The sequence below is a fragment of the Protopterus annectens genome, chromosome 8.part0, assembly GCF_019279795.1.
Source record: "Protopterus annectens isolate FY-2018-M chromosome 8.part0, PAN1.0, whole genome shotgun sequence".
Lineage (NCBI taxonomy): Eukaryota > Metazoa > Chordata > Ceratodontiformes > Protopteridae > Protopterus > Protopterus annectens.
In genome coordinates this window covers 1,100,853,177-1,100,866,660 of record NC_056741.1, presented here as the reverse complement: position 1 = coordinate 1,100,866,660, position 13,484 = coordinate 1,100,853,177, and the positions used below count along the sequence as shown (strand labels likewise).

Below are 13,484 nucleotides of genomic sequence, written 5' to 3'. Positions count from 1 at the left end.
TATTTGGCAGAGCTTCTCCATACAGGCCTGTCCTATTCCTCCATCAAGATACATGCATCAGCTATCTCTGCAGAATACAGCTTCGATCCCCCTGTCTTCTCACATACTCTACTCAGGCAGTTTCTGAGAGGAATTAAGAATGTAAAACCTCCTAGGAAACCACCATTACCAGCATGGGACTTGAACTTTGTGCTAGAAAAATTGACACTCCCCCCTTTCGAACCAGCAGCAACAGCAGATCTTCAACACCTATCCTGGAAAACTGCTTTCCTGCTGGCAATTACTTCAGCAAGAAGGGTTTCGGAACTACAGGCTTTAATGGCAGTACAACCCTTCCTAATCTTCCATCAAGATAGTGTCCATGAGAACTAATCCTACATTTATGCCTAAGGTGGTATCCAGAGTGTCTCTAAACCAGGCAATCCACCTACCTACCTTATTTCCCAATCCACAGAACAGGGGGGAAAGACTGCTGCATACCTTGGATGTACATAGACAGTTGCGCTACTACCTGGACAGAACCAAGGGCAATAGAAAAACTGACCAGCTTCTAGTAGCATATGCAACAGGAAGGGAAGGAAAAGCAATTTCCAAACAGACAATCTCCAAGTGGATAGGAAATTGCATAAGATTCTGTTACTCCTACCATGGAAAGCAAATTCCACAGAACATAAGGCCTCATTCTACAAGGGCTACAGCCACTACCACAGCTTTCTTACGAGGAGTGGCTACCAAGGACATTATAGAGGCTGCTACTTGGACCTCCGTGCATACATTTGCCAAGCATTATAACTTACCTCTATACTCTAGATCCCGAGCAGGGTTTGCCACTGCTGTTTTGCAAGGGATCCTAACTACACCATAATTTCTTCTTCCTCCTCCCCTAGTTTGGCTATGGTATTCTACCCATTTGTAAGGACTGCAGATGCATCCTTGAAGGACATAGTACAGTTTTGTACCTACCATAAATGTAGATGTCCGAACAGGATAGCATCTGCAGTCAGGATTACCCACCTTCCTTCCCCTCTGTGGTATTCCTAGGGTATTTGCCCACCTAATAGCTAGCTGGGGGGGGGGATTTCTTATGGTGTATTTGTTTGTATATATGTACATACATGCTTATTTTTTGTGTTTGCCTTCTACCTTTTTGGAAACATTGGCATTTATCCAAAAATTTAGCTATCCAAGAGGGCAACTGGCATCTGGGGCAAGAAACACTGAGGAAAATGGCGTCGGCTGATGCCTTTATACCCGAAGACCAGCAGTGATGACGTCGGGTGAAGTGCGACACCAGCCGAGGCCAGACCCAGACTTTGGAATCCGGCCGACCGAAGGGCTGCCTGACGACAGGACAACCCATTTGTAAGGACTGCAGATGCTATCCTGTTCGGACATCTACATTTATGGTAGATACAAAACTGTACTTTCTGCTTAAGGTGTCTGCTAGTGAATTTTCTTTTCCTGGTACAAATCTGGCCTGTAGTTGAATGTTGAGATTCAGGGCCAAATTCCACAGGTCCATTGCCATCCGGCATAGAGGGTATGAGTGTGTACCTCCCTGTTTGTTGATGTACCACATGACTGTGGTATTGTCCGTCCTTATCAGCAGGTGACCTTGTTGAAGGAATGGTCTGAATGCCTGGATGGCATGTTTCACTGCCAAGCATCTCCTTTAGATTTATGTGTAGATTCAGCTGGTGTTGGGTCCATAGGCCTTGTATACACTTGTCCTCCATGTGTGCCCCCCAGCCTAGGTCTGAGGCGTCCATGGTGATGGTCTGGCTTGGATGTGGTTTGTGGAAAGGCAATCCTCTGTTCATCTGACAGGCCTGAGCCCACCACAGGAATTCTTGTTTCAGGCATGGAATTATTGGAATCTGGGCTTCTAGACTGTGCTTGTGTTGAGACTATACATTCCTTAGGTACCATTGCAACTTTCTCATATGCAGCCTGGCATGCGGAATCAAAATTATGCAGGATGCCATGTAACCCAGGGCTTGCAGGACTTTCCTTGCAGTAAGCTGAGTTTGTGTTGTTAATGTCATGAAATAGACTGGTAGTTGCTTTTGTTTTTCTTCTGTGAGAAAAGCCATCTGAGTTGATGTATCCAGTTCTGCACCCAAAAATGTTATCCTCTGGGATGGTACTAGTCTTGAATTTTGAATGTTGACTGTGTATCCCAAGGCTTGCAGCAGTTGTATGACATTTTCCAAATCTTTTGTCAATTTTGTCTTGTTGTCCGCTTGTATTAGGCAGTCGTCCAGGTATGGGTAAATTTGAATTCCCTGAAGCCTGCAATGAGCAATTACTGATGCCAGGCATTTCGTGAATACTCTGGGCGCAGTAGATAAGCCAAAGGGCAATGCTGAGAATTGATAATGCTCTGATCCTGCAAGAAATCTGAGGTGTCTTCTGCAATCTGGTCTTATAGGGACGTGCAGGTATGCCTCCTTGAGATAGAGTCACCAGCCAAGACTCCTTGCCCAGCATGGGAAGAAGTTGCTGGAGGGTCAGCATTTTGAATTTTGGAACAATGAGGTATGTGTTCAGTGCGGACAAGTCGAGAATAGGTCTCCATTGATTTTCTTTTCTTGGTACAAGGAAAAGCCTGGAGTAAAATCCTTGGCCTTGTTCCAAAGGTGGTACCTTTTCTATAGCTCTCATCCTTAGTAAGTTGTTGATTTGTCTTTGAGCCTCTGTTTTTTGGCTTGGTGGTAGGTTTGGCATTCCTCTCTTTTTTGGTAGAGTGTGGAAGTGAAACCTGTAGCCCTTGTCTATTGTTTGTAAAGTCCATTTGTCTCCTGTAATGCAATGCCAGTTGTTGGAAAATAAGGCTAGATTTCCGCCCAAGGGTGCTTCCAGTTGTTCCCTGGTAGGCGGAACCAGAGCCAAGTCATTGTGTCTGTCCTGTGGAAGTGGTTGTAGTTGCATCTGTGGTCGCACTTCTCTGGTTGGCAGGTTGCCACTGACGTCCCCTGTAGGCACCCCTAGATTGACCTCTGCCTCTTGGGCATCTATTTCTGCCTCTCTGTGCTCTGGAGGTGTCTGGAAAGGACCAATTCTTCGAAGGCCAATTTCTGCTAAACCTCGGAGGTTGGACCTGTAAAAAATCCTTGACTGTTTGGACAGATTTTGCTTTTTCTTCCACTTTCTTTAGAACCTCCTGAGCAGGGGAGCCAAACAAACTTTGTTTCTCCATAGGAGCATCTAGGAGTTTTGACTTAACATGGTCTGGTAAGGATTGTTCTTTTAACCAGGCATGCCTTCGAATCACTGCTCCAGTCATAGCTGATCTAAAGGAAGCCTCCAGTGCATCATAGCCACATTTTAAGAAATGATTACTGACCTGCTGAGAGTTATGTACCAAATCCTGAAGGGACTTGCGGTCTATAGGTTCAGGAGAGGACAGTTTTTTACTTAGCTGGTCTAACAAAAATTCCTGGTACTGAATCATGTGAAATTGACAGTTTAAGGCCCTGGCGAAAGAGTAGCAGAAGTATAAACCTTTTTACCCCATCTCTCTAATGCTCTAGATTCCCTTTCAGAGGGAAGAGGGTTTTTGGCAGAAGCAGCTGCCACACCTTTAGGGCCCTGTGAAATGGTTTCTGGGTCTGCAACATGAGCCTTATACAAGTGGTAGTGTGTGTCCGGGACCCTGTAATATCTATCAGGCTTGGCAGGGGCCGGAGGAAGAGAATCAGGGGCAGTACTGGCATCGTTATATGCATCATCAACCACAGATAGTACTGGAGGAATGGCTAAAGGCCTATGCTGTGGTAAGTGTAAAAATGTCCTTAGCCTTTTCCTTGAATCTGAAAAATCCTGGCCCTGCCATTGGAAGTGTTCCCTCATAGAATGTAGGGTTTCCCCAAAAGAAAACTCTTCAGGAGGAGAAGCAGAAGGAATGGAGTCTTCTGCATCAGAATCCTCATAAGGAGAATATGGGCCTTCCTGGTGATCTGAAATATCTGAGTCATCTGAGGAATAGTCTGTAGAGACAGGTTCCGGGGGCTCAGTCCTAGGCCTCTTATCAGGAGGGGGTTGAGAGGCCCTGTCTGGGTGAGATTGGGATCCCCTGATCAAAGAAATAAGATCCTCAGCCAGGCTGAGTATCTGGGAACTAGAGGTAGGCCTGTGTGAGGGAGCTTTAGCAGGTAAGGCCTTAGAAGATTTAGCTGCTTTAGCCCTGGAAAAGGCCTTGATAGACATAGAAGCAGGGGGTCTAGCAGCCCCACGTGCAGGGGTAGAAATGTCTAAAGGAATAGTGTCTGACAAATCCTGGGTGCCTGCTTCTGTAGCAGTAATTTCAGTAGCAGATTCAGCCATGCTCTGTGAGGCCTCGGTTATCGGAGGCATGCTTTCGGCTGAAGGAAGAACCGAGGACTCTGTTTCAGCCGAAACCGAGAGAGTCGCGGTTGGCCTAACCGTGGTTTCAGCCGAAACCGCGGACCGCGAGTGTCTGTCCTTTTCCTTGCGCTTTTTAGCTAATTGTGTAGTCGGAGTCTCCAACGGCATTCTATATGCAAAAGCGGGACCAAAAAACTCCTCTGCAAACTCCGACCGTCTAAGCGTCCGTCGGTTGACGGAAGCACAGGCTAGACAAGCTGATACGTCGTGGTCTGCGCCTAAGCAAGGAAGGCAGTAAGAGTGGAAATCCTTATGAGGTATTCGTTTCCCACAAGTTAAACAAATTATTTACTTTGTCTGACATCGGCTGAGGCAAGAAAGAGTCCCCAACGGGGTACTTAGCTTTTTTAGAAGTCTTCGGTAGTAGAAATCTCTGGATCTGACCGACCGGCACTTGCGAACAGCTTCTGCTTTGGGCACCGCGCGGCAAGAAAGACCGAGGAAAATGGCGTTGGCTGATGCCTTTATATCCCAGCAGCTGTGACGTCGGGTGAAGTGCGACATCAGCCGAGGCCAGACCCAGACTTTGGAATCCGGTCGACCGAAGGGCTGCCTGAGGCAGGACAACCCATATGTTAGGACTGCAGATGCATCCTTGAAGGACATCCAGGGATTCTGGTTGATAAAATTAGATGAACAGAGTTCCAAATCGTATTCAGCACATCATTATGAAATCACAGATTACTTAACCTTTCCTTTTAGTGGTTTATCAGTACAAGAGGTATTCAAAAAAATTCTTATACAAACAATTAAAGGCTTAGAAACACCTCCAAATATAACTAATGGTAAAGTAATGTAAAGTCAGATGTCAAGACTGTTGAAGAACATGACATGAAAGCTGATGACTAGATTATTAAGTTAGTTTAATTTTAATTTGAATAAGAGCAAATATAAAATGTGACAATTTTGAAATACTATCCACCTTCCCTCTGTGGTGAAGTGGTCCATTGTCTGTATTTGCTTTTCGCCTTACCTTCTAGCCAGGTAAAGATTATGCCACATGTTTAATAATCTGCTGTCCAGTTTTATCTGCATAATTTCATGATTTGTAAAAGGGTGCTTCCTAGTGCCAAAGGAACAATGATGGCAGACACTGCAGATGAGTACTGTTGTGTAGCATGTGGCTTGCAGCTTGTTTTGCTTTGAGTAATAATCAGGGTGCCAGTGACAGTGGCATTTGGCTGAAAATTATGCCAAATTTCAGCTAGTGGAGAAATAATACCCATCACATGAGTTATTGCAAGCCTCTGTTATGTGAAATGATACAGTAAGAATGTATTATTTTTTTTAGATGAGGACGCACGTTTCCTTTTTTAAGAAAATTGAGCAATATAAACTGCTTGCTTGGTTAATTTTAAGGATATGCGTGCATAATGTATTGTCCAGAATGTTAGACTGGTAAACCATTCATAAAATCTGTCAAGACAATCTGTGATCTGCAGTTAAAAAAAATAGCCTTACTTTTATGTATTGTGGTGTGTGTGTAGGTGTGCATGTAAGATTTATTTGCATTCATGCTTACATAATGTTATCAGTTACCATCATATCTGCATTTGTTACCTTTGCTTCTTTGAGGAACATGTTATGTGTTGACAGTGTTGCTTTACACTTATTAATCTATATAAATATGTTCAGAAGAGTGTTTTGTGATAATTTTAGCATTTTTATGTAATTTTAACTAAGGATTTCTCACACCTGTTTCCTAGAAAAGTGTTTTGTAATGCAGTAAAAAAAGATTATTCATCAAAACTTGTACACTTCTAATTCTCATTCCTTATTTTTTCTCTCATAATAACAGATCGCTATAAGCCTGGTAAGTGTGTACTTTAAATGGATTTCTACATTTATTGAATAAATCTTTTGCGTCTCAACTGAGACTAATGATTGAGAACTGCAGTAGAGGTGTCTTCTTGGTGATCTACTGTGTCAAAACTGCAGCTTGGCTTTTGTTGCACAGTGTAAAAATTAACTGAGAGGTTGTTCAGTCCAGATAAGAGTTTCTTTTTCTGCAATGTTGATCTCCTAACTTTTAGAGAGTGTTCCTAACCTTTGTAGGACTGTTCAAAAAAAAAAGGAATGTATCAGATGTCTGAACTTCTCTGTGGAGGCATATTAATGGATATATATTGCAGGCTGTAGTAAAAGCTTAAAAGTATTGCTGAATAGCAACATTTTAAGAAGTATTCTGGCAGATGTAATGGCTTTATATACTACTCTGTGTCTTTGCATGCTGCTTTGTCTAGTCATGCTGGAAGAGAACATCACTGCCGGGGTGGAATAAGCGAGCCTTTAAATTTTGATTAATCTGGTACCATGTGGCAGACTTTTCTTCCAAACACAGTGGGTTAGAAGGGTAGTAGTTAATCTTTGGTGGTAGTGTAGGGTGGAAGATGGAGTGCAGTTAAAAATAGCTTGAAAATATATATTTTTTTAAATGGGAACGGTAAGTAAACTATTATGTAAAATTTAATGCTGGGCAGTTTACACATTAGAGTATCCATATAACAGAAAACGTGTTTGGACAACAGTTAGCCAAGTGCGTTGATCCATAGATAAGTAAGCACACAGTGATCCAGCTACTTCGTAGTATGTTCATAACTTTGTTCTAGGATCACATCTTGTCAGTTGCACACAAACTGCAGTGTATTTCTTTTAGTGCATTCTCTGATCATCACCCCAGCATTACAACAGTGCTACCATGACCAACAGCAGAACTGTCCAGAACACAGAGAGCTTTCAGATACTTAGCACTGTGTATATGTAATTCACTTTTTCATAATTTTTAAACATAATTAACCAGCAGAATTTTAGGACCAAGTTTATAAATTACCTAGTAGCACAAGTAAAATATCCATATATATGCAGTCACATGGAGAGAAGCATATTATCACACCTGTTCCAGAAAAATGGAGACAAAACAGTAGCAACAAAATATAAATAAAAAAAGATTTCTGTGTATGACCAAGTAACCGCTTATTAATGTGTACTTACTTTAACAGTGCAAGAGTTTGCATATATTTTAAAATATAGTTTGCATACATTATCACTAACTCATTGATGTCTGAAGCATGATTGTTATGCTATAAAAATGTTTCAGATATGTTTTGCCTATCTATGTCATTGCTTCACAAGATTTAACAGATGCATATTTAATGAAACGCCTTCAGTGGAAGAAGCTTATGTTTAAGTATTTATTGTTTAATGTATCACGTGGTGAAATATGCCATTGCCTACTTATTTAGAGTGTCTTTGGGTACCACAGAACCCATTTAAAATATGATAGCTATTGGTACTCTGTCTGAAGTCCTGATCATAGTTGAATGTGAAGGACAAAGGGTTGGAACTCTGAATACAGTGCCATTGACATGGATTCAGTTAGTGGACCCTTTGCTACTAGTAGAAGTGATAACCAAGGTATCCTAACTTTCATTTCACTCCTGCAAGCTTGACCGGCAAATTATCAGTCAAATATAGTCAAACATCCTTTTTATTGGCAATGCAACATAGTGTCTGCAGAATATTTTGACATATCTGAAATTGGCACCTTGCCTCTAAAATGGAATGAAAACAAGTCACCACCAATTATGTGACTAAGTAAGTAAATGTAGCCTCCACCAACTATATAAATAAGTAAAAAAAATGCAGAATAGTATTGAAGTCCGAGGAAAAATTAAATATCAGGAAGTCAGAAATACAATGTCCTGCTATGCTGCTGCAATCATATTATTGAATGGATCCATTCCATTTATTACAATTTAAAATTAGAATTTAAAGAAAAAAAAAAGAATCAGAGGAAGGTTGAGGGGATTAGAACCATTAAGATCATCCTGCTAATAGCAGTACTATAACTAGTAGTCCAACTAGCAGCTCACTGGGTCTCTTTGCAAAACTCTTCTTTAAACTGAATAAAACCAAATGAACTTTGAACGAAGAATCACAGGAAGGAAGGCAGAAGTGAATCTTCACACTTTATTACTTTAAGTAAGTGTGGAGATTGACTTCTGCCTTCCTTCCTGTGATTCTTTAAACTGAGTTAGTAGATGCTCTGTGGTGTCACCTTGCAGTATTGTAAGATGTTGTAGTTTTCATTTCAGTTATTTTACCATGTTCTGTTAGACACTATGTTGGATTGTTGATAAAAAGGACATTCGACCAGCAGTTTGCTCCTTGAGTTTGCAGGAGTCGACTGAAAGGATGCCAATAACCATTATTGGCTTGTCTTCCTCATCGGAGAGGTAGTATATCCATGCTATCAATGCACCCCCTGGTGGAGCTCAGCATTTGTAACACCCTGATTTGTGGTAATGGGTAAGTGCAGGTCGCACAAGGCAGTGTGGGTCCTTGTGGAAGCACAGCGACTGGTACTTGGGAAGACCTTAGCAGTGACAGCTGCATGTCATGGTCTAACTTTCCACAGTCAGAGAAAGTTAGATACAGGGTTAAAAAAAATCACTTTTCAGCCCTTGATGACAGTTAGTCAGCACCCCAGCTTATGGCTCCTGAGTAGTGATAGTATGGGGAAAACAAGCATTCCTGACTGGCAGGCTAGAACTGGGGTTATTATACAGTCAGGCTGACTAGAGGTCAAAATAGGTTAATAAAAAGATTCTTGATCACACAGTAATGCTGTCTCTTGGGCTGCCTTTTTAACTGATCACCACAAAGCAAACTTTTGTATATATTTACATTTTTTCATAGTCTTCTGTTTTTGTTCCACTGCCAAAGTCACATGACTAATTACATCACTTCAGCCTTTCACATGACATTAATTACATCATTCCAGCCTTTTTATGCAACTTTGGAGTACAAGCGCTGAGCTTTTATACAGTACTGCAGTTTGCTTTTAATACTTTGTCTAACCTTTTTTCATTTATGCAGTTGTTAATAAAATTAACTACATGTAAAATATTCTTTCTCTTTCACTTTGCTAAACAGCCACTGTTTCCTTGTTTTCTTGAATTATTTTAACATGTCTTTTTTATTATTTTTGTTGTATAGTTTCCTATAAACAATGTTCAGTTTTCTTTGTAGAATGATATAGTACTGTTTCTTCTAGGGGCTGCTAAGATCTTCTCAAATTGCAACAACTATAATGTCTAAAATCATAAAAAGTGATACGCTGACATCTAGAGTTTTAAGTCATCCAGTAAAAACTCTGAAACCTTAACTATAAAGCCCTTTGAGGAGTAGTACAGCATGTAAAAAAACAAGATTTTATGTTAGACAAACATGAATGAATATAAAGAATCCGTTAAGCAGGTATTTCCAGTTGCATTCATTGTGTAACCGTTTTAGGACACAGAGTTTTGTACTTTAATGTCATGCTGCTTTCCTTATACAGTAGTAAGATTTTTGCCACCTCTTAGTCCATTTCCAGGTTGTTCAAGAACAGATGCTTTTAGACTTGCTGGATAACTGGAATGCTTATCCAGAAAGAGGCACAGCAGTATTTTGAACACTTATTTTTAATATGTTCACTGTTACTACAGTCTTACCCATAAATGTTTTTCTTTTAATTTTCTATCTGTAAAGTTGGTTGCAAAGGCATATTATAGTATACACCACACCAGCAGAAGTGCAAAATGTGACAAACTACAAGAAAATGTACGCTGTTAATTTTTCTGAAGACTTATATTAATATATGCACATAAAGAACAAGACACACAGTGATGAGTACCCCTGTGAGACTTCCAAATTTGTGAGGGCACTTTTAGGCTTGGAAAATTACTACAGGCTATAAAATAACTAATACTCCCTCCCTTACTGAAAGAAGTAAAGAGGGGCATGATTCCCTCTGAAGAGGTATAGCTATTTGTGTAGTGTCTTCCAGCATCTTCTAACAGTGTTAATTGTCTGTGGTGATAGAACATTACACGCCGCAACAAAATAAATGATAATTATTGGGTTGCCAACTGGCTTACTGACAGAACCCAGACTGTAAAAATAGCCGACTCCAAATCCAGCTCCAGACAAGTGGAGTACCTCAGGGTTCAGTCCTGGGGCCGCTCTTGTTTGGCATCTTCTTCTCTGAAGTACAGGTCAACACTAAGAGACTCTTGCCAACAAAGTTTGCAGATGACTGCAAACTGGGAGCCATTATAGAATCCCAAAATGATGTGGATATTCTACAAAAGGGCCTTACAGAAACAGATGCTTGGTGCCAGAGCGATGGGCTCAAGCTTAATGCCAAGAAATGTTTAGTTATCCCCTTTGGGGAAAAAAACATGTACCCATGAATTACCACATAGGTACCAGTACACGAAACACCGAAAGTGTGATGAGAGACTTGGGGACACAGTTGGACAGTGGTCTCACCTTCGATAACCACCACCACAACAATCAGGAAATCCTTCTATGTGGCACACCTCATCACTAAGGGCTTTCCATCCAGAAGGCCATTGTCCCACTGTACTCATCCCTCATTAGACCCATTATAGAGTACAACGCCCTGTTTGGTGTGTACCTCACAAGACATCTGCAACAGCTGGAAAGGCCGCACTAAAAGAATCACAGGCCTAAAGCAGATGCCCTATGTTGACTGTCTAAAATAAACTCCAGCTATACTCTTGTGGTGTATCATCTACTCTGAGGCGATCTCTGCTTAACACACAAGGCCATGTCAAACCCTGAGCTGTTGGACATGCTCCACTTAAAGACATCCCAATCCCTCAGAGCCACACGCTCCAGGGATCTAAACCTTATCACAATGAACAAAGCATGCTAGAGGGATAGGTTCCTGATCCAGAGACCCCCCATACTCTGGAATAGACTGCCCATACATGTCAAGCAGAACGCCTCCTTGGCCCTCTTCAAAAGGAACCTTGACTATTGGATTGTTGATAGGAAATTCACCCCGGGGATCACGTCAATCGCCCTGCTAGACAGGGGTCCAGGGAAGTAAATATTGTGGGAAGAAAAATCTGGGGAATTGTCATGGCTAGGCTTGTATAGGCCCTAAGGCCGATAGCCTAGTACCAACCTATGAACCTGTTTAAGGCATTATCAGCATTCACAGGAGTTTCCTAATGGGTATGATTAATCCTGCCATTCCAGCTAATCTTTTGTTTTGTTGTGACGTGTGGCTGTAACTAACTTTCCAGTAAGACGCCATGCATCTTCATGACAGTAACCACTTTTCAAAAAAAAAAAAAAAATCTCAGCAACACATTGAGGCTTAAAAAAACTTATTCAGATAAACTGCATGAATCGTGCAGGCCATTTTTAACTGTTTAAAGCTCAGCATAGGGTAGTGATCAAGTGTGCAGGATGCAAAGTTTTACTTTGTACAAAATGTATAGTAACTGTTGGTTTTCTGTAAAGTCTAGTGTACAGTCTTTCCCCTGTGGTGGAATGTTGGGTAATATTTAATTTCTTTTGTCTCAGTTTAGTGGATAAGTCTTAGGGATCCATTTTGAATAATCGTGTGACATTTAATTAACCTGCAGTTACATGAAAGTAAATTTCTACAACAGATCACAGATTCAAAACAGCGACCCCCCCCCCCAGTGGTCGCAAAAAACATTTTCCCTGCATCCACTAATATGTAGGCAAGCCTGACACCCTTGAATTTATATATACTGTGGACCAGCCTCCACACCTTCAAACTTACATATACTAACTCTGAGGTAGATCTAACTTAGAGGAAAGGGAGAAAGTGGAAAAAATGTTAAGCTCTCATCCTACTTCATCTCTGAGTCCAGAGAACCACAAAGAAGAACACAGTGTGTAACCTGGCTACTGCTAATGTATTGAAACGTGACTACAAGAAACAGATTATCTTTCAGTTTTAATGTTTCAATATGTGACAAAACAGAATGCAACAAAATCTAGGCTTCCTGATTCTAAATCCCAAGATGTTAAGTTGTCTGTCTCGCCTTCATTCTTGCTGGATGGGTTCGGAGCCGAACCTCGGCTCCGACTCGGCCACTCTAAAAGCTCGAGAGCTAGTTCCACCGACTTGAGGCTCCCCTATATCCCACAATGCTAGGCGGTAACTCCTCAGATCTCGTTTGCCGCTATAGCGATTAGAGGTGCTCTTCCAACCGGCTCTTCAGGTTAGTTGCTTTAAAACAAAGCTTAACTACGATAGACCCCCTTTAAGTTAGTTTTTCTGTATTAATTACTTATTTAGGTAGTTTCTTTACCATTCCCTTGCAAATTCTTCCCCTTTTTTTTCCAAGAACTTTAAAGTTCTTCCCTTAGGCCTTTAGGCTCCGTCCCTCCCTTCCTAGTAGTTGGAGTGACTGTGTTTTCTGTAGGAAATTATTTAGTTTAATTTAGTTTAATTTCAATTAGTGTAATCTGTGTGTGTGTGTGTGAGTGATTACACTACCTTCTTTAGAAATGTCTAAAGAATCGAAGGTCTCAGGCTTTAAGAAGTGTGACTTGTGCTGTCAGAAGATGTCTCTGACAGACGGTCACACTTCTTGTGTATACTGCCTGGGACCTTTGCACCTGCAGGACTCTTGTGCTGTTTGCCATGGTTTCAGCCCTAGAGTCCTGCAGGAGCGAAAAAATAAGCTCATTTTAAGGGGCTTATTGAAGCCTGAGGGTCCCCCAACTCAATCTTCGGGGAAACCCTCCAAGCCTACCAGACCGTCGGCTCCTGTATCTGAGTCGTCTTCGGGGGCTTCGAAACCTGTTCGAACATCGGCTCCGGCTGGAGCCGATGATTCTCGAACACATGTTCCCGGAGCCGAGGTAGTCACTGCTGAGTCGGCTCCGATAAGGTTATCGGAACCGACTTCCAGAAAGAGGTCCAGGTCACCATCTATCGGCTCCGTTCATTCGGCTCCAGCATCTCCATTGTTGTCTGAACGGAGCCATAGATCTCACTCTTCTAGGTTGTCGAGACTGTCCGATCATGACCTTCAGAGGGTAGTGAGTCGACTTCTTAAGTCTGAGGCACTGGCCCAAATGCTTCAGAGCCCGACTCAACAGTCGATGGCTAATCCTGTCACTCAGAATGTTCCTCCTCTGACTCTCTTGAGTTCGGAGCCGGGGCAGCTCGGACCCGAGACAGTGGGTGCGTCGGAACTGATACCTTTGTCTTCGGTGCCGTCGTCTGCTCCGATGTC

The 13,484-nt window shown here is 41.9% G+C and overlaps 1 protein-coding gene across 43 annotated transcripts in view; it reads left to right on the top strand.

Moving 5' to 3' along the window:
• Positions 1–13,484, top strand: part of LOC122809254 (titin-like) — a 3,339,665-nt gene that overhangs the window by 358,647 nt on the left and 2,967,534 nt on the right. For all 43 annotated transcript variants that reach the window (XM_044080625.1, XM_044080596.1, XM_044080621.1 and 40 more), the window contains one exon: positions 6,206–6,220. In XM_044080625.1, the coding sequence (XP_043936560.1) occupies positions 6,206–6,220 (15 nt within the window). The remainder of the gene's footprint in view (positions 1–6,205; positions 6,221–13,484) is intronic.